This window comes from Hyla sarda, chromosome 5 (genome assembly GCF_029499605.1).
Source record: "Hyla sarda isolate aHylSar1 chromosome 5, aHylSar1.hap1, whole genome shotgun sequence".
In the NCBI taxonomy this organism is placed as follows: Eukaryota; Metazoa; Chordata; class Amphibia; order Anura; family Hylidae; genus Hyla; species Hyla sarda.
In genome coordinates this window covers 123349866-123374794 of record NC_079193.1, presented here as the reverse complement: position 1 = coordinate 123374794, position 24929 = coordinate 123349866, and the positions used below count along the sequence as shown (strand labels likewise).

Sequence of the window (24929 nt, the reverse complement as noted above, 5' to 3'; positions counted from 1 at the left end):
TTATGGTGCCAGAACAGCAAAAAACCCTCACATGGCATACCATTTTGGAAACTAGACCCCTTGAGGTACGTAACAAGGAATAAAGTGAGCCTTAATACCCCACAGGTGTTTCACGACTTTTGCATATGTAAAAAAAAATTTTTTTTTTTCACTAAAATGTGTGTTTCCCCCCAAATTTCACATTTTTCCAAGGGTTAATAGCAGGAAATACCCCCCAATATTTGTAACCCCTTCTCTTCTGAGTATGAAGGTACCCCATAAGTTGACCTGAAGTGCACTATGGGTGAACTACAATGCTCAGAAGAGAAGGTGTCATATTTGGCTTTTTGAGAGCAAATTTTGCTCGGGGGGCATGTCGCATTTAGGAAGCCCCTATGGTGCCAGAACAGCAAAAAATACCCACATGGCATACCATTTGGGAAACTAGACCCCTTGAGGAATGTAATAAGGAATAAAGTGAGCCTTATTACCCCACAGGTGTTTCATGACTTTTGCATATGTAAAAAAAAAAAAAAAATTTCCACTAAAATGTGTGTTTCCCCCCTAATTTCACCTTTTTGCAAGGGTTAATAGCAGAACATACTCCCCAAAATTTGTAACCCCATCTCTTCTGAGTATGGAGGTACCCCATAAGTTGACCTGAAGTGCACTATGGGCGAACTACAATGCTCAGAAGAGAAGGAGTCATATTTGGCTTTTTGAGAGCAAATTTTGCTCGGGGAGCATGTCGCATTTAGGAAGCCCCTAAGGTGCCAGAACAGCAAAAAAAAACACACATGGCATACCATTTTGGAAACTAGACCCCTTGAGGAACGTAACAAGGGGTACAGTGAGCATTTGCCCCCCACTGGTGTCTGACAGATCTTTGGAACAGTGGGCTGTACAAGTTTTCATTTTCGTGGACCACTGTTCCAAAGATCCGTCAGACACCTGTGGGGGGTAAATTCTCACTGCACCCCTCATTACATTCCGTGAGGGGTGTCGTTTCCGAAATGGGGTCACATGTGGGGTTTTGTTTTTTTTGCGTTTGTCAAAACCGCTGTAACAATCAGCCACCCCTGTGCAAATCACCTCAAATGTACATGGTGCGCTCTCCCTTCTGGGCCTTGTTGTGCGCCCCCAGAGCACTTTGCCCTCACATATGGGGTATCTCTGTAGTCGGGAGAAATTGCGTTACAAATTTTGGGGGGCTTTTTTCCCTTTTACCTCTTGTGAAAATGTAAAGTATAGGGCAACATCAGCATGTTAGTGTAAAAAATAAAAAAATTTTACACTAACATTCTGGTGTAGACCCCAACATTTCCTTTTCATGAAGGGTTAAAGAAGAAAAAGCCCCCCAAACCTTGTAACGCAATTTCTCCCGAGTACGGCGATACCCCATATGTCGCCCTAAACTGTTGCCCTGAAATACGACAGGGCTCCAAAGTGAGAGCGCCATGTGCATTTGAGGCCTAAATTAGGGATTTGCATAGGGGTGGACATAGGGGTATTCTACGCCAGTGATTCCCAAACAGGGTGCCTCCAGCTGTTGCAAAACTCCCAGCATGCCTGGACAGTCAACGGCTGTCCGACAATACTGGGAGTTGTTGTTTTTCAACAGCTGGAGGCTCTGCTTTGGAAACAGTGGTGTACCGGACGTTCTTATTGGGGGAGGGGGGCTGTGTAAGGGTATGTGTATATGTAGTGTTTTTAACTTTTTATTTTATTTTGTGGTAGTGTAGTGTTTTTAGGGTACAGTCACATGGGCGGGGGATTTCCCAGCGCAAAATTTGCTGCATCTCAAGATGCGAGAAACCCACTGTAAAAGCCTCGCCCATGTGAATGTACCCTGTACATTCACGGGGGTGGCGGGGCGGGGGCTTGCATCAGCTGTTGCAAAACCACAACTCCCAGCATGCATGGTCTGTTAGTGCATGCTGGGAGTCATAGTTTTGCAACAGCTGGAGGCACACAGGTTAGGAAACACTGAGTTAGAAACAGACAATGTTTCCCAACCAGTGTGTCTCCAGTTGTTGCAAAACTACAACTCCCAGCATGCCCAGACAGCTGAAGGGCATGCTGGGAGTTGTAGTACGGCAACATCTGAAGGGCCAGATGTTGCTGAACTAAAACTCCCAGCATGCCTGGACAGTCAGTGCATACTGGGAGTTGTAGTTTTGCAACAGCTGGAAGAGCACAGATTGGAGACCATTATACAATGGTCTCCAAACTGGGGCCCTCCAGATGTTGCAAAACTACAACTCCCAGCATGCATGGTCTTTTAGTGCATGCTGGGAGTTATAGTTTTGCAACAGCTGGAGGCACGCAGGTTAGGAAACACTGAGTTAGAAACAATGTTTCCCAACCAGTGTGTCTCCAGCTGTTGCAAAACTACAACTCCCAGCATGCCCAGACAGCTGAAGGGCATGCTGGGAGTTGTAGTACGGCAACATCTGAAGGGCCAGATGTTGCTGAACTAAAACTCCCAGCATGCCTGGACAGTCAGTGCATGCTGGGAGTTGTAGTTTTGCAACAGCTGGAAGAGCACAGATTGGAGACCATTATACAATGGTCTCCAAACTGAGGCCCTCCAGATGTTGCAAAACTACAACTCCCAGCATGCCCAGACAGCCAAAGGCAGTCTAGGCATGCTGGGAGTTGTAGTTTTCAGACTCCTAGAAGCAGCAGTGAAGATCTTCACTGCTGCCTCTGAGGACCACATACTTACCCGTCGCTGCTCGTCCACGTGGCCGGTCCCGCGCTGCTCCTCGGTCCCGCCGCTGGATCAGGTAAGTCCGCCGGTCCCCTCGTGTTCCCCCCGAATGCCGCAGGTCCCCGCGAGCCCCTGCAGTCTTCGTCCCCCGTTCTGCCCGACTTCCAGGGGCGGGCAGTGCGGGGGATCTGAACTTTCACCCCAGATCACTGTGATTGGTCCACAGGGACCAATCACAGTGATCGCTGACCAGGACCATCAATTGATGGTCCTGGGGGTGAAGCAGAAGTTGTCCCCTGCTGGAAACAGCGGGACTTCTGCCAGTTAACCCGTGCGATGCTGCGCATCGCCGGGTTAACTGCATGTCATTTATAAACGCCGGGATGCGCGAACGCACTGCACAACCCGGCGTTTATATATGACATTCTGCGGGAAGGGGTTAAAAAATATATGAAAATTGTGTATATACAATGTATATACTGTGTACGTGTTTCCTCAAATCTGGGCTTATGTATTGTATTAAATACTAGAATTGGGTTTGTGTGATAAATGTGTATGGACCATATAAATATGTGATGATGTCTATATGGATTTTAATGTGTGTATAGAAGTGTGTATGTGTGTGTGTGTAAATGTAATGTTTCTATATATGTAAATGTGATATTAAAAAGATTGTAGGAGATTCAGTGTGATCATAAAACATTTATTAAATACAGTTATAATCACCTACCCCCACGGGGCCCTTGCAGGGGGCAGGAATTAATACAGATATATAAGTAAAATATAGGTTAAAATATGAAAATAAAATAAAAATAGTATTGAAAGTAAACCAGCTTATTGTTAAATGTCCAGGATATAAAATAAATAAGCAGCAGTTGGTAGTACGTCGTTGGTGGTATATTGGAGTTATACTCCTATGTTCATTGGTGTTACAGTAATAGTTAGTATTTTACCACCGTTGGTGATATAATGGAGTTATACTCCTATGTTCATTGGTAGTACAGTGGGTTAGCAATATGGAATGATGCACAGCACCACTTACCTGACCTCCCAGTCAGTGTCCCTAGGCACACTGACGTGCTGGCTCGGCTAGCGTCCGGCACAGTTGTATGTGCCCGTCTGAAGGGAAAGCTGCACTTCTCTGCGTGGTCCTGTGGTGCTGCGCATGTGGGCTGGCGTCCGGCCGATGTGAAATGTCCGGGCTTCAACAGGTGACTGCGGGAGTGATGATGTAAGGGAGGTCGGCAGTGGATGCTGGCGTCCTGTGTAGAAGCGCACTTTACAGTGCTGATGTCCTGTGTTGCTGCGCATGTAACAGTGGGCCGCTCACTCGGGGCCTCCAGCAGTTGCAAGTTGATTTGTGAAGATCCTGGTTTCTATGGTGGTGAGTATGGTATAATAGATTGCTGGTATATGTAGAGGCTAGACGCGTTTCGAGACCTTCAACTGTCTCTTTTTCAATAGCTGTGATGATCTGTTGGAAATGTGCTGCTTTTATAACCACAGCTTTTCTGTAACTGGTGGATTTTCTTAGCTGTAAATGGAACAAGCACTGAATCTCTGGATGATCCTGAACAAGCACTGAATTTCATTAGTGATTAGGGATCTGAATGATCCTGAACTTTAGCAGAGGAACCAAAGTGTGGGTATTGGATCATATATACATATATTTACTATAAACTATAGTGAGTGTAATGAATCATATATAGAACAAGATGAAAGAAATAAATAAATATATATAATATATGGATGTAATGTAAAAGTAGAATGAAAACTAAAATATATGGTTGGTATTGTATTTAAAAATAAAAAATGATATGTGGTTTATAAAAATGTGATATATGTTTGTAAATGATACATATATATGATAATATTATTGTTATGATGAGGTGATATGGATATAAAGTGTGTAAATGTCTGATGTATACTTCCATATGTAAAATAGACAAAAATATTAAAAAAATATTTGGGATTTTTGCTGTATCTTCACTGAATATGTTATGACATATTCATTTGGTATGTTGTGTGTTTTCTTGTTTATTGTATGGAGTGTAATAGCTAAAAATAATGTGTACCATACATTTTCGTGTATATAAGTTTTATTACAGGTGTATATTTTATTAAAGGTATGTTTATATACTATAACTATACAACCGCCCTATCAATTTGAACATGTGGATATATACATATATTGATTTATCTAAAATGATGGAGATGGGAATATGTTTTTGAACAAAATTTGTTATTCCGTATATCGCTATATATGGTAAACACCGAATAGCACGTGTTTTATCACATGCGTATCAGTTAGGAGTATATGGTTTTTTTATTTATTTTTATTGTACCTATCTTGTTTAATACATTATTTTCATTAAATGATATGTTATTAAATTAAATTTTTTAATAAAAGCAAAGATTTCTAGTTCAGCATTTAGGCCTTTAGGGGCCAGTGTGTCCATCTCATATATGTATTTTGACTCAATTCTTGACATCTTGGCCATGAAATTTCCCCCCCTCCAATCTGGTTGTACTGACTGTAATGCTGAAAATTGTGTACCTCTCATATGGCTATTGTGGAATTGTTTGTAGTGGGCAGATAATGTATGTTTTTCATAAACTCTTTTTATGTTGTAAATATTTTCTGCTATCCTTTTTTTGAGGGTGCATGAAGTGCGGCCTATGTATTGTTTATTGCAGGGGCATGTAATAATGTAAATAATATTATTGCTTTTGCATGTAAGTAGTTCTTTGATGGAATGTATTGTATGATTTGTAGTAGATGTAATTTTATCTGTTTTTTTTGGGGGAATACCGTAACTTTGCAATTGTTGCATTGGCCACATCTGTAGAAACCGGTTGTGTGAGATATAGTGGATTGTGTTGTTGTGAGTGAAGTGGTCTTGGTTTGTTTTGTTGTCGGGGCGATCTTTAAACCTAGATTCGGTGCCTTGGTGAATATAATAGGGGCGTGTTTTGGTAGGGATGAGCCGATGATTTTATCTAGCTGTAGTAAATGCCAATGTTTATTAATTATTCTTTTTATCTGATTGTGTGAAGTGTTAAACGGAATTATTAATTTTGCTTGGTGGGTAGTGTTGTCTTGTTTCTTGTTAGTATCGCTGAAAAATTGTGTTCTATCTTGTATTCTAGCTTTATGTAATGAATCCTGAAGTAAAGTAGTAGGATATTGTTTTTGTATGAATTGTTGTGTTAATGTTTGTGCTTCATTATTAAATTGTTGAATTTCTGTGCAGTAGCGTCTGATGCGCCAATATTGTCCGTAGGGTATATTGATAAGCCATTGTGGTAAGTGGCAACTGTCAAACCGTATGCAATTATTTTTAGATGTCGGTTTATGATATGTATTACAGATGGCTTTGTTTTCCTGGGTAGTAATTTGTAAATCTAAAAACTCTATTGTGTGTGTACTGATGTTGGGTGTGAATTTTAGATTGTATGTGTTATTGTTTAAATGTTCTATAAATGTTAATTGATCCGGGGTGCCTTTCCATATAATTAGAATGTCATCTATATAACGCTTCCAGAGGACCAGGTCTGCACTGTCTTGGTTGTAGCTACCTACTTTTTTTTAATTTCTTTTAAAAAATCATTACTTTTTGTATGGATATCAGCATGTTTAAAAATGTCCTATTCTGACCCCTATAACTTTTTTTTTTCCTTATATGGGGATGTGAGAGGGCTCATTTTTTGTGCTGTGATCTGTACCATTTTTCTTTTGATGGGACTTTTTACATCTTTATACATTTTTTTTACTAACCAAAAATACCCAATTCTGGACTTTGGTATTTTGTTTCAGTGTTATCAGTGCTCTATTGTTCCATCAATGGCTACAAGCTGGAAGACTAATTATATCCCTTTACATTTTGTCAAATCCAAGCTGAACTCAATCATGGTTACTGGCAAATTGACTAGTATCCTTAACCCCTTAAGGACACATGACGTTCTCATACGTCTCCATGTCCGAGTCCTTAAGGACACATGACGTATGAGAACGTCATGTGCTTTCCCGGCCCCCTGCAGCCATCTGGAGCGGAGCCGGTGCCCGATGCCTGCTGAAATCGTTCAGCAGGCATCGGGGCATATCGCGGAGGGGGGGGCATGATGACCCCCCATGTCGGCGATGGCCGCAGATCGCTGGTCAATTCAGTCCAGCGATCTGCAGCGGATTCCGGGTCAATCGGGTCTCCAGTGACCCGGTGACCCGGAATTACTGGCTGATCGAACAGCCATAGCCAGCAGGGGTGAGGTGGCACTGGTGCCACCTCACGATCGCCCTGATTCGTCGGCCAGTTTACCGGCCGACCAATCAGGGCACCTGCTGCGGGAGTCACTCCCGCAACCCGCTCCGCCCCTCTTCCGGAGGACGTGAGCGGGTTCGGGACGTGCACCCCGGGAGCTGGGGACCCCGACCCCGGCATCCATGTTGGGATCGGGGCCCCAGGAGCAGCGGCGGTGAGGGACTGACCTGCAGCGTGGATCAGGAGCTGGGTGAGTGACAGCCTCCTGCTGTTGCCTAGCAACAACTCCCAACATGCAAAAAAGGGCATGCTGGGAGCTGTAGTTATGCAACAGCAGGAGGCAGACAACCACAACTCCCAGCATTCCCTTATGGGCATGCTGGGACTTATAGTTTTGCAACAGCTGGAGGCACATTTTTTCTATGGAAAAGTGTACCTTCAGCTGTTGTATAACTACAACTCCCAGCTTGCACAAACAGCGAAAGTGCATGCTGGGAGTTGTAGTGGTGCATCTGCTGGTTGCAAAGCTACAACTCCCAGCATGCCCATTGGCTGTCGGTGACTGCTGAGAGTTGTAGTTTTGCAACAGCTGAAGGCACACTGGTTGTGAAACTCAGAGTTTTTTTTTTACCTAACTCATTGTTTCACGACCGGTGTGCCTCCAGCTGTTGCAAACTACAACTCTCAGCAGTCACCGTACACCATGCACCGTACATGCTGGGAGTTGTAGTTTTGCAACAGCTGGAGGCACACTGGTTGTGAAACACTGAGTTAGGTCACAAACTCAGTGATACATAACCAGTGTGCCTACAGCTGTTGAAAAACTAAAACTCTCAGCATGTACAGTCTGTCAGCGCATGCTGGGAGTTGTAGTTTTGCAACAGCTGGATGTCGCCCCCCCCAATGTGAACGTACAGGGTACACTCACATGGGCAGAGGTTTACAGTAAGTATCCGGCTGCAAGTTTGAGCTGCGGCAGAAAATTGCCAGGGAGAAACTACTGTGAACCCCCGCCCGTGTGACTGTACCCTAAAAACACTACACTACACTAACACAAAATAAAATAAAAAGTAAAAAACACTACATATACACATACCCCTACACAGCCCCCCTCCCCTCCCCAATAAAAATGACAAACGTCTGGTACGCCACTGTTTCCAAAACGGAGCCTCCAGCTGTTGCAAAACAACAACTCCCAGTATTGTCGGACAGCCGTTGACTGTCCAGGCATGCAGGGAGTTTTGCAACAGCTGGAGGCACCCTGTTTGGGAATCACTGGCGTAGAATTCCCCTATGTCCATCCCTATGCAAGTCCCCTAATTTAGGCCTCAAATGCGCATGGCGCTCTCACTTTGGAGCCCTGTCGTATTTCAAGGCAACAGTTTAGGGTCACATATGGGGTATCGCCGTACTTGGGAGAAATTGTGTTACAAATTTTGGGGGGTATTTTTTGCTTTTACCCTTTTTAAAAATGTTACATTTTTGGGAAAACAAGCATTTTAGGTAAATTTTTTTTTTTTACATATGCAAAAGTCGTGAAACACCTGTGGGGTATAAAGGTTCACTTAACCCCTTGTTACGTTCCCCAAGGGGTCTAGTTTCCAAAATGGTATGCCACGTGTTTTTTTTTTGTTGCTGTCCTGGCACCATAGGGGCTTCCTAAATGCGGCATGCCCCCAGAGCAAAATTTGCTTCCAAAAAGCCAAATGTGACTCCTTCTCTTCCGAGACCTGTAGTGTGCCAGCAGAGCACTTTTCACCCCCATATGGGGTGTTTTCGGAATCGGTAGAAATTGGGCTTCAAATTTTGAGGGGTATTTTCTGCTATTACCTTTTTTAAAAATGTTAAATTTTTGGGAAAACAAGCATTTTAGGTAAAAAATTTTATTTTATTTTTACATTTGCAAAAGTCATGAAACACCTGTGGGGTATTAAGGCTCACTTTATCCCATGTTGCGTTCCCCGAGGGGTCTAGTTTCCAAAATGGTATGCCATGTGTTTTTTTTTTTGCTGTTCTGGCACCATAGGGGCTTCCTAAATGCAACATGCCCCCCAAAAACCATTTCAGAAAAACATACTCTCCAAAATACCCTTGTCGCTCCTTCCCTTCTGAGCCCTCTACTGCGCCCGCCGAATACTTTACATAGACATATGAGGTATGTGCTTACTCGAGAGAAATTGGGCTACAAATACAAATAAAAATTTTCTCCTTTTACCACTTGCAAAAATGTAAAAATTGGGTCTACAAAAACATGCGAGTGTAAAAAATGAAGATTTTGAATTTTTTCCTTCACTTTGCTGCTATTCCTGTGAAACACCTAAAGGGTTAAAACACTTACTGAATGTCATTTTGAATACTTTGGGGGTGTAGTTTTTATAATGGGGTCATTTATGGGGTATTTCTAATATGAAGACCCTTCAAATCCACTTCAAGACTGAACTGGTCCCTGAAAAATATCGAGTTTGAAAATTTTGTGAAAAATTTCAAAATTGCTGCTGAACTTTGAAGCCCTCTGGTGTCTTCCAAAAGTAAAAACTTGTCAATTTTATGATGCAAACATCATATTGTATATCTGAATCAAAAAAAATGTATTCTTAAAATACATTTTCCTTACAAGCAGAAAGCTTCAAAGTTAGAAAAATGCAAAATTTTCTAATTTTTCATCAAATTTACGGATTTTTCACCAAGAAAGGATGCAAGTTATCATAATATTTTACCACTATGTTAAAGTAGAATATGTCACGAAAAAACAATCTCGGAATCAGAATGATAACTAAAAGCATTCCAGAGTTATTAATGTTTAAAGTGACAGTGGTCAGATGTGCAAAAAATGCTCTGGTCCTTAAGGCCAAAATGGGCTTTGTCCTGAAGGGGTTAAGGATTCGCAAGAAACATTGGAGGATACTAGGCGGCGGTGGATAGCATATTTTGGAACTTATCGCCTTCACTTATCCATTACCATTCTTTATTCTGACTGCTGGACCTTATGTAGTAAACTTTTGTAGTTAGGTTTAGCATCTAATGTAAGTAATTAATTGGCAACAGTACCCAATCCATGCTGCTGTGTTTTGTACCTTTTAAAGGGGTACTCCAGTGGAAAACATTTTTTTTAATCAACTGGTGTCAGAAAGTTAAGCAGATTTGTAAATTACTTCTATTTAAAAATCTTAATCCTTCTAGTACTTATCAGCTGCTGTATACTACAGAGGAAGTTATTTTCTTTTTGAATTTCTTTTCTGTCTGACCACAGTGCTCTCTGCTGACACCTCTGTCCAAGTCAGGAACTGTCCAGAGTAAGAGCAAATTCCCATAGCAAACCTATCCCAGGGGCGTACCTAGAGCATTTGGCACCCGGGGCGGACCCTTTGTTTAGCACATCCCCCCACCCCCCCCCCCACACACACACGCACCCCCCCTTAATTACACCCCCTCCCTCCCCTCCCCCCAGGAGCCGACTGACAACACTCGGGCCCCTGGACCAAAAAAAAAGCAAGGGCCCCTGCAGCTCGTCAATCTTCTGCCACGCTACTATTCCACCCAAATCCCACACACAATAAACAAAAATTTATAAGAAACATATGTAAGAAACACTTTAACATAGGTAAATTTCTATGACCAATAATACTGGTATACAAGGAGTAAATATATACCACCACACAATAACTGGATAATACCGCCATACTGTACTGTATAAAACCACTATATACAGACCAGTATACTTTAAAGAATCTGTATACAATATAAGTGATTATATACAGGACCATATAGCGGTAGATATCAGCTGCACACAGGATGTGTATACCATATAAGTGATTACAGTTACATTTTGGGACTCATAATAACGTCTTTTCTGATCAGCGGCGTCCTCTTTCCTTTTCTTCTCCGTCCGGATAAGACCGCCATGTGGATCTCTTAACATCTGCAGGAAAAACATGTCAGACTCTGCATATATTCAGTGCCCTTCTCTACACAATCTTTCCATCTATAGGCCCACAAACTGTAATAATGCCCTCCTTGGTGTCCTGCACAGTAAAAGGGCAGGTAGGTAGCCAGGTAACCCCCTCTTTCCCATAGGTATATGCAGAGTTACACCCCCCCCCCTGTTTCCCATAGGTATATGCAGAGTTACACCCCCCTCTCTTTCCCATAGGTATATGCAGAGCTACGCTACACCCCCCTCTTTCCCATAGGTATATGCAGAGTTACACACCCCTCTTTCCCATAGGTATATGCAGAGCTAAACCCCCCACCCCCTCTTCCCCATAGGTATATTCAGAGCTACACCCCCCCCCCTCTTTCCCATAGGTATATGCAGAGCTACACCCCCCCCCCTCTTTCCAATAGGTATATCTAGGGCTGGGCGGTATACTGGTTTATACCGAATACCAAATTTTTTGGGCTGCACAATATGGATTTTCCCCCATACCGCAATACCGATTGGGCCCCTCCCCCTCGGGAATGTATTATCAGCCTAGCACAGCGCTGTCCCCACATCGGGGAACCAATCCTATGTTACCCGCCAGCACTGTTCTGCTCCCCCCAATTAATGATCAGCCCAGCTGGGTACTACTCACATATGTCAAGCACTGCCCTCCTCCTCTTTGTTGGGGGCCGCCGGGCGCTGGAACTCTATACTGTACGCCAGTGGTCTCCAACCTGCAGACCTCCAGATGTTGCAAAACTACAACTCCTAGCATGCCCGGACAGCTGGCTATGGAACTCTCTGTACGCCAGTGGTCTCCAACCTGCGGACCTCCCCTTGTTGCAAAACTACAACTCCCAGCATGCCCGGACAGCCAATCCGGGCATACTGGGAGTTGTAGTTTTGCAACAGCTGGAGGTCCGTAAGTTTGAGACCACTGCTGTACGCTGTATACCTATGCCCGGGCTGCAAAAGATACAGAAAATAAACTTTTAACTCACCCACATCGGCCGCACGCTAGGGACGGGAACGCCGGACAGCCGTCAGCCTATCACCGGCCAGAGCGATGCCCCGTCTTGGCCAGTGATAGGCTGAGCCCACTGTCATGTATGAAGCCGGCTTCTTACATGACAGGGTCAGGCAGGGGAGGGGCATCGCTCTGGCCGGGGATAGGCTGTCAGCTGTCCGGCGTTCCCGTCCCCAGCGTGCGGCCGACGTGGGTGAGTTAAAAGTTTATTTTCTGTATCTTTTGCAGCCCAGGCATAGGTATACAGTGTACAGCAGTGGTCTCCAACCTGCGGTCCTCCAGCTGTTGCAAAACTACAAGAGTTGTAGTTTTGCAACAACTGGAGGTCCGCAGGTTGGAGACCACTGGCGTACAGTATAGAGTTCCAGCGCCCGGCGGCCCCCAACAAAGAGGAGGAGGGCAGTGCTTGACATATGTGAGCAGTTCCCCGCTGGGCTGATCATTAATTGGGGGGGGGGGGCAGAACATCGCTGGTGGGTTACATGATTTTGGGGGGATACCGTTATATACCGTGGAACCGCGGTAAATACCATGATACACATATATGGTCATACTGCCCAGCCCTAGGTATATGCAGAGCACCCCCCCTCTCCCCTATAGGTAAATGCAGAGCACCCCCCTTCCCTACAGGTAAATGCAGAGCACCCCCCCTCTCCCCCCTTCCCTATAGGTAAATTTTTTTTTGGGGGGGGGGATACCGTTACACACCGTGGAACCGCCGGAAATACCGTGATACACATATATGGTCATACCGCCCAGCCCTAGGTATATGCAGAGCACCCCTCCTTCCCTACTGGTAAATGCAGAGCACCCCCCTCTCCCCCCTTCCCTATAGGTAAATGCAGAGCACCCCCCTCTCCCCCCCTTCCTTATAGGTAAATGCAGAGCACCCCCCCTCTCCCCCCTTCCCTATAGGTAAATGCAGAGCACCCCCCCCTCCCCCCCTTCCCTATAGGTAAATGCAGAGCACCCCCCCTCTCCCCCCCCTTCCCTATAGGTAAATGCAGAGCACCCCCCTCTCCCCCCTTCCTATAGGTAAATGCAGAGCACCGCCCCCCCTCTCCCCCCTTCCCTATAGGTAAATGCAGAGCACCCCCCCTCTCCCCCCCTTCCCTATAGGTAAATGCAGAGCACCCCCCCCTCTCCCCCCTTCCCTATAGGTAAATGCAGAGCACCCCCTCTCCTCCCCCCCTCCCTATAGGTAAATGCAGAGCACCCCCCTCTCCCCCCCTCCCTATAGGTAAATGCAGAGCACCCCCCCTCCCTCTCCCCCTTCCCTATAGGTAAATGCAGAGCACCCCCCCTCTCCCCCTTCCCTATAGGTAAATGCAGAGCAGCCCCCCTCTCCCCCCTTCCCTATAGGTAACTGCAGAGCACCTCCCCCCTTCCCTATAGGTAAATGCAGAGCACCCCCCCTCTCCCCCCCTTCCCTATAGGTAAATGCAGAGCACCCCCCCATAGGTAAATGCAGAGCACCCCCCCCCTTCCCTTTAGGTAAATGCAGAGCACCCCCCCCCCCTCCCTCTAGGTATATGTAGAGTAACCCCCCCCCCCATAGGTAAATGCAGAGCAAAACAATAAATAAAAAAAGATGCTCACCTGATATCCCACGCAGCGATCTCCTCAGCTGCAGGGCCCGCGTCTTCTCCCCTCCACAGTACAGGCGCCGATGAGTGACGTCACCGGTGCCTGTACTGCGTGCTGCGTGGGGGCGGAGGTCACGTCTCCTCTGTGTAGCTGCAGATGCGGCTCACACAGAGGGGACGCCTTCTCCTGTATGTGCGTGTATCGCACATACAGGAGAAGGCACTGCTGTCTGCTGGGGATCTGGGACCTCAGCAGCGGCGGCGGCGGGTCAGTCCGCCCCTGGCACCCCCTTTGAGAGTGGCACCCGGGGCGGGCCGCCCCCCCCCCCCCCCCCTTAGTACGCCACTGACCTATCCTGCTCTGAACAGTTCCTGACATGGACAGAGGTATCTGCAGAGAGCATTGTAGTTAGACGGAAATCAAACTCAAAAAGAAAATAACTTTTTCTGTAGTATACAGCAGAAGTACTGAAAGGATTACGATTTTTAACCCCTTCCCGCAGAATGGCTTATATATAAGCCGTGATGTGCAGGCAGTTCGCGCATCACGGCTTTTTTATATGACGCGCAGTTAACCCGGCGTTGCGCAGCATCGCACGGGTTAACTGGCAGAAGTCCCGCTGTTTCCAGCAGGGGACAACTTCTGCAACAACCCCCAGGACCATCTGTTGATGGTCCTGGTCAGCGATCACTGTGATTGGTCCCTGTGGACCAATCACAGTGAATGAGCTGACTGGGGGGTAAAGTTTATTTCCCCTGCTCTTCCCACCACTAGAAGTCTGGACAGAGCAGGGGAAGACCGCGGGGACCGCGGCACTTAATAAGTACCGGCGTGGCAGTGGGGACCAGCGGCAAGCTCTCAACAGCTGGAGGCACATGAGTTTGCGGCTGCGGCGGGTAAGTGGAGGAGGCGACAGCGGCATCTGCATCAGAGGCAGCAGTGAAGCTCTTCACTGCTGCTTCTGGTAGTTTCAAAACTACAACTCCCAGCATGCCCTTTTGCTTTCTGGGCATCCTGGGAGTTGTAGTTTTGCAACATCTGGAGGGCCGCAGTTTGGAGACCACTGTGCAGTGGTCTCTAATCTGTGCTCTTCCAGATGTTGCAAAACTACAAGTCCCAGCATGCCCAGACACTCCAGGCATGCTGGGAGTTGTAGTTCTGTAACATCTGGCCCTTCAGATGTTGCCGAACTACAACTCCCAGCATGCCTGGGCGAATGCCTGTGCGAATGTACCCTACAAACACTACACTAACACAAAATAAAGAGTAAAACACTACATACACACACACCCCTACACAGTTGTCCTCGCCCCTCCCCAATAAAAATGAAAAACATCAGGTATGCACTGTTTCCAAAACGGAGCCTCCAGCTGTTGAAAAACAACAACACCCAGTATTGCAGGACAGCCATTGACTGTCCAGGCATGCTGGGAGTTTTGCAACAGCTGGAGGCACCCTGTTTGGGAAACACTGCCGTAGAATACCCCTATATCCATCCCTATGCAAATCCCTAATTTAGGGTGCGTTCCCACAGGGCGTATACGCAGCGTATTTGACGCTGCTCAAAATTTATGGCAGCAGCGGGAAATACGCTGCGTATTCCTTGCTCTCTATACACACAGGGCTTTCCGCCGGCAGACCTATGTGTGCAGTGAGTTTTGGAGGCGGAGCCGTGCGTCACAGACACGCCGGCACACAGCCCCGCCTCCAAAACTCACTACACACATAGGGCTGCCGCCGGAAAGCCCTGTGTGTATAGTGAGCAAGGGATACGTAGCGTATTTCCCGCTGCTGCCGTAAAATTTGCGCAGTGTCAAATACGCTACGTATACGCCCTGTGGGAACGCACCCTAAGGCCTCAAAAAGGCATAGTGCTCAATCACTTCAGAGCACTGTCGTATTTCAAGGTAACAGTTTAGGGCCACATATGGGGTATTTCCGTAATCGGAAGAAATTGCCTAACAATTTTTGGGGGGCTTTTTCTCCTTTTACCCCCTATGAAAAGGTTGGGGTCTAATCCAGCATGTTATTGTAAAAAAAATTAAATTTTTTACACTAACATGCTGGTGTTGCCCCATACTTTTTATTTTCACAAAAGGTAAAAGGAAAAAAAGACCCCCAAAATAAAAAGAGTACGGAAATACCCCATATGTGGGAGTAAAATGGAGACATTCGCCAGTGTATCTTTATATGAAGGTGTGTTGAGGGATAGCCAATGTCATTGTATACATCTACCACAGTAGTGCACCTATATTTCTGTATTGTATTATTCTAATTGTTACACATCCACACCATTTATCTTGTGTAGGATTCTATTGTGGCACTTGTAGTCCACTGCAGGCATCCTCCATTGTATGCATTTTTATGCTGGGGATCGCCCCTAGCAACGGACTACAAGGGCAGGATCTGCTCCCCCAGTATAAATGCACAACTGCATTTGGGGTTGAGCACCTCCAGCCATTTGAGACCACGTTTTTTGTTGTTGTTTAAAGTGACAGTGGCCAGATTTGCCAGAGGTGTGTAAACTCCATATGTTAATGCGCCTTGAACATTTTCCAGGCAGCATTAATGTTGCACCTGTGAGGCCATGCAACTATATCAGACAACTTGGGTGGGGCTTATAGCCTCTCTCCCTCCTTCCATTGTATGTGTGCTCAGTCACGCTGGAGGTAACTGGGAGCAGGCTGAATGTCGGCCTAGTGCTGCTGTAATTGCCCACTGGCCCCTGGTTTTTGCTTTTCACGCACAGGTAGGTTAGTGTTAGGTCCTGTGCCATTTGAGAAACCTTGGCGTTGGTGTGCGGGCTCTGGTGTGTCCTTCATATAAGGATACACTGGCGAATGTCTCAATTTTAACATCAGTGTTGAGGGATAGCCAATGTCATTGTATACATCTACCACAGTAGTGCACCTAAATTTCTGTATTGTATTATTCTAATTGTTACACATCCACACAGTTTATCTGGTGTAGGATTCTATTGTGGCAGTTGTAGTCCACTGCAAGCATCCGCCATTGCATGCATTTTTATGCTGGGGATCGCCCCTAGCAACGGACTACAAGTGCAGGATCTGCTCCCCCAGTATAAATGCACAATTGCATTTGGGGTTGAGCACCTCCAGCCATTTAAGACCACGTTTTTTGTTGTTGTTTAAAGTGACAGTGGCTAGATTTGCAAAAAATGCTCTGGTCCTTAAGGCCAAAATGACCTCTGTCCTTAAGGGGTTAATTAGAAGTAATTTACAAATCTAATATAGACACAATGGAGAGGCTCCTGTCTGTCTGACCATCACTAAAGACCCGAGCAACCCAAGAAACAACTATACCCATGGTGTATAAAAATAGGGACAATATGTTAAAAGTAAATGGGGCTCAAAGGTCAAAGATATCTGGTTTAAAATCATTTAATATTTATTAATATAGAATGATACTAGATTAAATAGGGAATGTACAGGGCCCTTGTACACCCCTAATTAATTTAATTACACAATAATAAAATATAATAATACCAATAACAACTATAAAAATAATCTGCGACTTGAGCCTGTAATATCAGTATAACAATCTAATAATCCTGTGGAACAACACAATGCAAATGCTCATTCAATTGTTCCTATTCTCAGTAATCTTCAATATAAAGCAGATAAAATGTAGCAGCTACAGATATACAGTTAGTCAATTGATGCAATGGTACTGTATCTTTCCAGACAGTGGCAACTCGATCCAACCGATACAAGGTAGCGCTTGGTGAACAGTGAACAGTCACTTAAGATCACTCCTTATGCATCTCTGTGTATACCACACATCAAAATGTCATATCAAATCAGCCAGTTTGCAATAAACTCCATACAATGCTCACCACTCCCGGGGTGTCACGGGTCTCCCTTCAATGTAGTCCTGTGTGCCGGCTGTATAGGATCTTTCGCCCGGTGACTTGCCTCAGTCAGAGATTGCACTGCTGGAGTCTCGGCCAACTCCTAAGAACGCAGCACTTGGTGGTGGGCACCGTTTGGGGGGACTGCAGCGCTGTCAAGCGGAGTCCCTTAGTCGGACCAGCTGAGAATGGTGGCGGTCAGCAAGCATAAAGTCCTTATTGTGGATAGCCCGATTGGCTTTTTACTTGCAATTAATATAACGGTGGATACTGAGTGAATAACCCGGCGGCGTTCCTCGTGCACAGGTCGCGCGCTCGGGAGATGGCGCACTGTAATAGATGCCTTGGATCTGTCGGATGATCGCTATTAATGTCAGGCAAGTGTTCTATATTGTCAGGCTCAATATCGCATATTTAAAATCGCTGGACGCGTTTCAAAACCATCCTCGGTTTTTTCTTCAGCAACGGAACGTGTGAACTATAAAATAATAGTGGTTTATATACCTTAAATCACGCCCCTTCATAATGACCTAAACTATGACCTCACATCCTGGGCAAAGAAATTCATTAATTTACATTTAAAAAACACTACCTAATTGCATAGAAATAAAGGAACTCTGTTTATACTTATCTGTGAACATATCAACACTTATATACAAATTATTTAAAAAAACATATAAAAAGTATATAACATTATGAACCATATGCAATTGTAATAGTGACTTGAGGCATATATATATATATACACAGACAACACACAGACACATATATACACACAGACAACACACAGACACATATATACACACAGACAACACACAGACACATATATACACACAGACAACACACAGACACATATATACACACAGACAACACACAGACACATATATACACACAGACAACACACAGACACATATATACACACAGACAACACACAGACACATATATACACACAGACAACACACAGACACATATATACACACAGACAACACACAGACACATATATACACACAGACAACACACAGACACATATATACACACAGACAACACACAGACACATATATACACAGACGACACATGTATACACAGACGACACATATATACACAGACAACACACAGACACATATATACACACAGACGACACACAGACACGTATATACACAGACGACACATGTATACACAGACGACACATATATACATAGACAACACACAGACACATATATACACACAGACAACACACAGACACATATATACAGACAACACACAGACACATATATACACAGACACATATATACACAGACAACACACAGACACATATATACACAGACAACACACAGACACATATATATACAGACAACACACAGACACATATATACACAGACAACACAGTCACCACACAGACTCATATATACACAGACAACACACAGACACATATATACACATATATACACAGACAACACAGACACATATATACACAGACAACACACAGACACATATATACACATATACACAGACAACACAGACACATATATACACAGACAATACACAGACACATATATACACAGAAACACTCACCCGGCCGGAGTTTAGAGCTGAGGGGAGGGGGCGGAGGGAGACAGGATACACGGCCTCTCCTCTGCCTTCAGAGGTTCTAAGACTGCACGGCAGAGAGAAGGCGGGGGAGGGGAGAGAGTGCACGCCCCCTCCCTCTTCCTGTTAGCACTTCTTGTCATCACACGGGAGCTCAGTGCACAGGCTGGTGCAGACCTGGGCATTGTACGGCCGACAGTCAGCGCGGGCCGGTCAGAGCCAATCAAAGGGCCGTATGTGGCCCGCGGGCCGTACAATGCCAAGGTCTGCTCTGAACCATTCATCTAGCTATCAAGGTTTGGCTGTTTTCATAGTCACTTAGATTAAAACTGATCACTTGTAGTCCATTTTCCAATGTATATGGTATTTTTGTGTGATTCAAAAGGATTGGAAACATAGCCTAACACACAGATAAATATACAGTAGCTAGAAATTCGGACATAAAATCGCTAACCTTTGTAACTGCTGCTATTTTTGTTTTTCAGCAAATGAAACTGTCTTTTGACTCCCTTACTGAAGATGCAATAGATTCATGAAGAATCAATGCTGGGAAAATACTGAAAGCATTTGCCCTTACAAGAACCTTGCAATGACTATGTATATTTTTATCAAAGTATGGCTTGGCTTATCAGGTTGAAATGTATTTAATTTACTGCATTTTCTCTCCTCTTGTTTTAGATCTGAAGCTTGCATGTTTTCTTTGGCTCTGTTCACATCATGTTTGTCTGGTCACTATAAATCAGCAAAAATAAATAATAGACCAAACTATTCCATACAAGGCAATTTATACTTTTTACATTTTTTGGGATGACAGGTGGTACTTTATAGCTCAGTGTCACAGGCCTTTTTTAACGCTTTCATTTCAAGCTTTTATTTAACATATATGCTGGCAAAACATAAACCTTTCTAATATACTTCATAAGAAAATGTTATTTACTTTTTATAGAAATCATGGATTAAAAATCATAGCTATGTCCAAGCTGAAGCACAGGCATGGACAAAGTCCAGTAAATGAAGGTGGGCTAGCACTCTTCTGTGCTTTCTCCGGTCTTATCAAACAGGAGAGAGCACAGAGGAGTGCTAGCCCACCCCCACTTACTGGACTTTGTCCATGCTTGTGCTTTAGCTTGGACAAAGCCATGATTTCTATAAAAACTAAATTAACTTTTCTTATATATACTTCATAAGTAAATTTTATGTTTTGCCAAGATGTACAACATTAAAAAGTTTTTGTGTCTGACAGTGCCCATAAATAAGTTGCATAACAATCAGGACATTTTACATACCATATAAAATAATCAGGTGGATGTCATAAAGATTTCTGTTCACTAAAACATATACATTACATTACACTACACTGTCCTCTGTCAATAACAGATATATCTTAAAGGAGTAGTCCAACGCGCACTTTTCTCATTTTATCCCGTCCGGGCTGCAAAATAAAAGAAAAAAACTTTCTCTTACCTGCCAATGAGCCCCCGGTGTTCCGGTACAGGTGTTCGGTCCCCGGGCTGTATTCTTCTTACTTCCTGTTAGCCTGGCACGTCACACGGAGTTTCTGCCTATCACCAGCCGAGGTGGGACATCGCTGAGGCCAGTGATAGGCTGAGGCTCCGTGTGACGTGCCGGGCTAACAGGAAGTAAGAAGAATACAGCTCGGGGACCGAGCTCCTGTACCGGAGTGTACCGGAGCTCCGGGGGCTCGTTGGCAGGTAAGAGAAAGTTTGTTTCCTTTTATTTTGTAGCCCGGATGGGATAAAAAGAGAAAGGTGTGCACCGGACTACTCCTTTAAGGTAACATCACTATTCAATCATGCAGAAAATATTCTATAATTTTCCTATAATGTTACATAGTTACATAGTTAGTACGGTCGAAAAAAGACATATGTCCATCAAGTTCAACCAGGGAATTAAGGGGTAGGGGTGTGGCGCAATATTGGGGAAGGGATGAGATTTTATATTTCTTCATAAGCATTAATCTTATTTTGTTCCAGGAATGTATCTAATCCTGTTTTAAAGCTGTTAATTGTTCCTGCTGTGACCAGTTCCTGAGGTAGACCGTTCCATAAATTCACAGTCCTCACGGTAAAGAAGGCGTGTTGCCCCTTTAGACTAAGCCTTTTCTTCTCCAGACGGAGGGAGTGCCCCCTCGTCCTTTGGGGGGTTTAACCTGGAACAGTTTTTCTCCATATTTTTTGTATGGGCCATTAATATACTTATATACATCATATCCCCCCTTAAACATCTCTTCTCAAGACTAAACAATTGTAACTCCTTTAATCGCTCCTCATAGCTAAGATGTTCCATGCCCCATATTAGTTTAGTCGCGCGTCTCTGCACCCTTTCCAACTCCGCAGTGTCCCTTTTATGGATAGGTGCCCAAAACTGAACAGCATATTCCAGGTAAGGCCGTACCAATGATTTATAAAGGGGGAGTATTATGTCCCTGTCCCTTGAGTCCATGCCTCTTTTGATACATGACAATATTCTGCCGGCTTTCGAAGCAGCAGCCTGACATTGCATGCTATTCTGTAGTCTGTGATCTACAAGTACACCCAGATCCTTCTCTACCAGTGACTCTGCCAGTTTAATCCCCCCTAAGACATACGATGCATGCAGGTTATTAGTACCCAGATGCATAACTTTACATTTATCCACATTGAACCTCATTTGCCAAGTGGATGCCCAGACACTTAGTCTATCCAAGTCATCTTGTAACTTATGCACATCCTCTATAGACTGTACTGTGCTACAAAGCTTGGTGTCATCTGCAAAGATAGAAACAGAGCTGTTAATACCATCCTCTATATCATTGATAAATAAATTAAACAACAGCGGGCCCAGTACTGAACCTTGGGGTACACCACTAATAACCGGGGACCAATCAGAGTACGAATCATTGACCACCACTCTCTGGGTACGATCCATGAGCCAGTGTTCAATCCAGTTACAAACTAAAATTTCCAAACCCAAAGACCTTAACCTACCTGTCAGACGTCTATGAGGGACAGTATCAAACGCTTTAGCAAAATCCAGAAACACTATATCCACAGCCATTCCTCTGTCAAGGCTTCTACTCACCTCTTCATAAAAGCAAATTAGATTGGTTTGACAACTTCTATCCTTAGTAAACCCATGCTGGCTATCACTTATAATACAATTATCCCCTATGTATTCCTGTATGTAATCCCTTATAAGTCCTTCAAACAATTTACCCACAATGCACGTTAAACTTACCGGTCTATAGTTTCCTGGGGAAGACCTAGAGCCCTTTTTGAAGATTGGTACCACATTAGCCTTGCGCCAGTCCCTTGGCACAATACCAGACACCAGAGAATCTCTAAATATCATGAACAGGGGTACAGATATTACTGAACTTACCTCTCTAAGAACTCTTGGGTGTAGTCCATCCGGTCCTGGGGATTTGCTTACATTTATATCACTTAACTTACCTTGTACCATCTCTACATTAAGCCAGTTTAGTACATTACATGATGTGTTACCAGCACTGACCTGGCCAATGTCAGCTCCTTCTTCCATAGTGTATACAGAACTAAAGAACCCATTCAGTAGCTCCGCCTTCTCTTGATCGCCCGTGACAACCTCCCCATTATCATTATTAAGGGGTCCTACATGCTCTGTCCTTGGTTTTTTTGCATTTATATATCTAAAAAAATATTTAGGATTAGTTTTGCTTTCTTTGGCCACCTGTCTCTCATTTTGAATTTTTGCTGTTTTTATTACATTTTTACAGATTTTATTAAGCTCCTTGTACTGTTTAAATGTTGTAGCTGACCCATCAGATTTGTATTTTTTGAAGGCAATTTTTTTGTTGTTTATTGCTCTTTTAACATCATGTGTCAGCCATGTAGGATTTAGTTTTAATCGTTTATATTTGTTCCCCTTTGGTATATATTTAGCTGTATAGTTATTTAGAGTTGATTTAAAGATGTCCCATTTACCTTCTGTATCAGTATTTGACAACACCTCCCCCCAGTCTATGTCCTGTAGTGCAGCCCTCAGCCCAAGGAAATTTGCCTTTTTAAAGTTATATGTTTTTGCCTTCCCCGCCTGTCTTTGTTTTCTACATTTTAAGTCAAAAGTAACTATATTGTGGTCGCTATTACCAAGGTTTTCCCGCACCATTACATTACCAACCAGCTCTGCGTTGTTGGAAAAGATCAGATCCAACAAGGCATCACTTCTTGTTGGGTCCTCCACAAACTGGTCCATAAAATTATCCTGCAATAAATTTAGGAATTGTCGCCCCTTTGTAGTTTTAGCCAACCCCGGACCCCAATCTATATCTGGATAGTTAAAATCTCCCATAATTACCACTGTACCTGCCCGGGCGGCCCTCTCTATTTGTTTATGAAGCCGAACTTCTATCTCTTCAGTGATATTAGGGGGTCTGTAGATTACACCAAATACTATTTTTCAGTATTTCCCTCCTTTTGTAATTCTACCCACAATGATTCCACATCCTCAGAATCATCACACACTATGGCATCGTTCACACTGACTTTCATACCACTTCTTACATACAGACAGACTCCACCACCTTTTCTGTTCATTCTATCTATTCTATCCTTGCGAAACAATGTAAACCCCTGCAGATTGACAGCCCAGTCATGCGAGGAGTCCAGCCATGTCTCAGTGACCCCAAATATATCAATATGTTCCTCCAGTATCAAGGCCTCAAGCTCCCCCATTTTATTAGCTAGGCTTCTGGCATTTGTGAACATACACTTTACATTTCCATCCTTTATGTTATTGGGGTTAATGGGATTCAAGGGTGTAAGTTTTATTTTCCTATGAAGCTTATTCCTATTAACTATTCTAACCCCTCCCTCCGCTCCACCCCCAGGTACATTTATAATTTATGTTGTGTCTTTGTTTATTTATTTTAATTTTTTTTATATTTGGAAATAACATTGTTAATTCTGTAGGGTAGGGTCACACATAGTGCATCCGAAGCATATTTCACACTGCGGTCACAAGAGCAAGCTCCCTGCTGTGGCGAGTAGCTGTGTGTGTCCATTTGCAGATGGCCAGAGGGAGATACAACTCTACTACTAGCAGGCAGCTGGAAATCTACAATGGTAAATCCTCCGCTCTGAGCGGACACACAGAGCTGCCTGGCCGCAGCAGGGATCTCACTCTTTTGTGACTGCTATTGTTGCATCTACAGTGGGAAATATGCTGTGTATGGTCTACATGTAACCCTACCCTAAATCATCAATTCACTGCAAAAATCTGTCTATGCAAATAACTTGGTACAGGACCCATCCCTCTAGACTTTTAGTTAACAATAATGCAGTACGTGTTTGACAGAATTTAAATGTAAAGTAGTCGTTTGTGAATAGAAAGGCAGCTTTGCTAAACAATGCCATACCTGTCCATGATTTACCTCTGGAATTACAGCTCAGCTTCCATTACAGCGAGTGGCATGAAAACAAAAAAGAGAGAGCACTCCATAGTGTACCGGTGCTTACCGGTGGAAGTTTTTCGAGCCAAAGCACAACTTAGGATAAGAGCATAGATGAACAGTCTCACTACCATCGTTTCACCATGTAGTACAAGAAAAAACCAAATAACCTCCAAGTGAGAGTGGAATACTTTGGGTGCTGAGAGACCACGGATACCAGGTAATGTTAAACAAAGTTTATTCCTAACATGCAAAGTGTTTTACGCCTTGCGCCTGATGAAATGCCAAACGTGAAACGCGTTGCATTTTGGGAATAAACTTTGTTTAACATTATCAGGTATCCATGATTACAGTGAGTGGGGCTTAGCTGGAACACTACATACAACTAATGTGGTGCTATGTTTACAAGAAAGCAGCCTATGGTGGACATTTATCAAATCTTGCGTATAGGATCAGTGGAGCAGTTGCCCATAGCAGCCAATCAGATTGCTGCATTTATTGTTTCACATGGTTAGATAATTATTCCCCTATAACTCTGGTCTCTTTTTTTTAAATT

At 44.0% G+C, this 24929-nt stretch overlaps 1 protein-coding gene across 5 annotated transcripts in view; it reads left to right on the top strand.

Annotated features, from left to right (window-relative positions):
- ANO10 (anoctamin 10) overlaps positions 1 to 19718 on the top strand; it is a 687222-nt gene extending 667504 nt beyond the window's left edge. For all 5 annotated transcript variants that reach the window (XM_056520224.1, XM_056520226.1, XM_056520225.1 and 2 more), the window contains one exon: positions 19431 to 19718. In XM_056520224.1, coding sequence (XP_056376199.1) covers positions 19431 to 19481 — 51 coding nt within the window. In that variant the 3' untranslated portion in view covers positions 19482 to 19718. The remainder of the gene's footprint in view (positions 1 to 19430) is intronic.
- The last annotated feature ends 5211 nt before the right edge of the window (positions 19719 to 24929 follow it).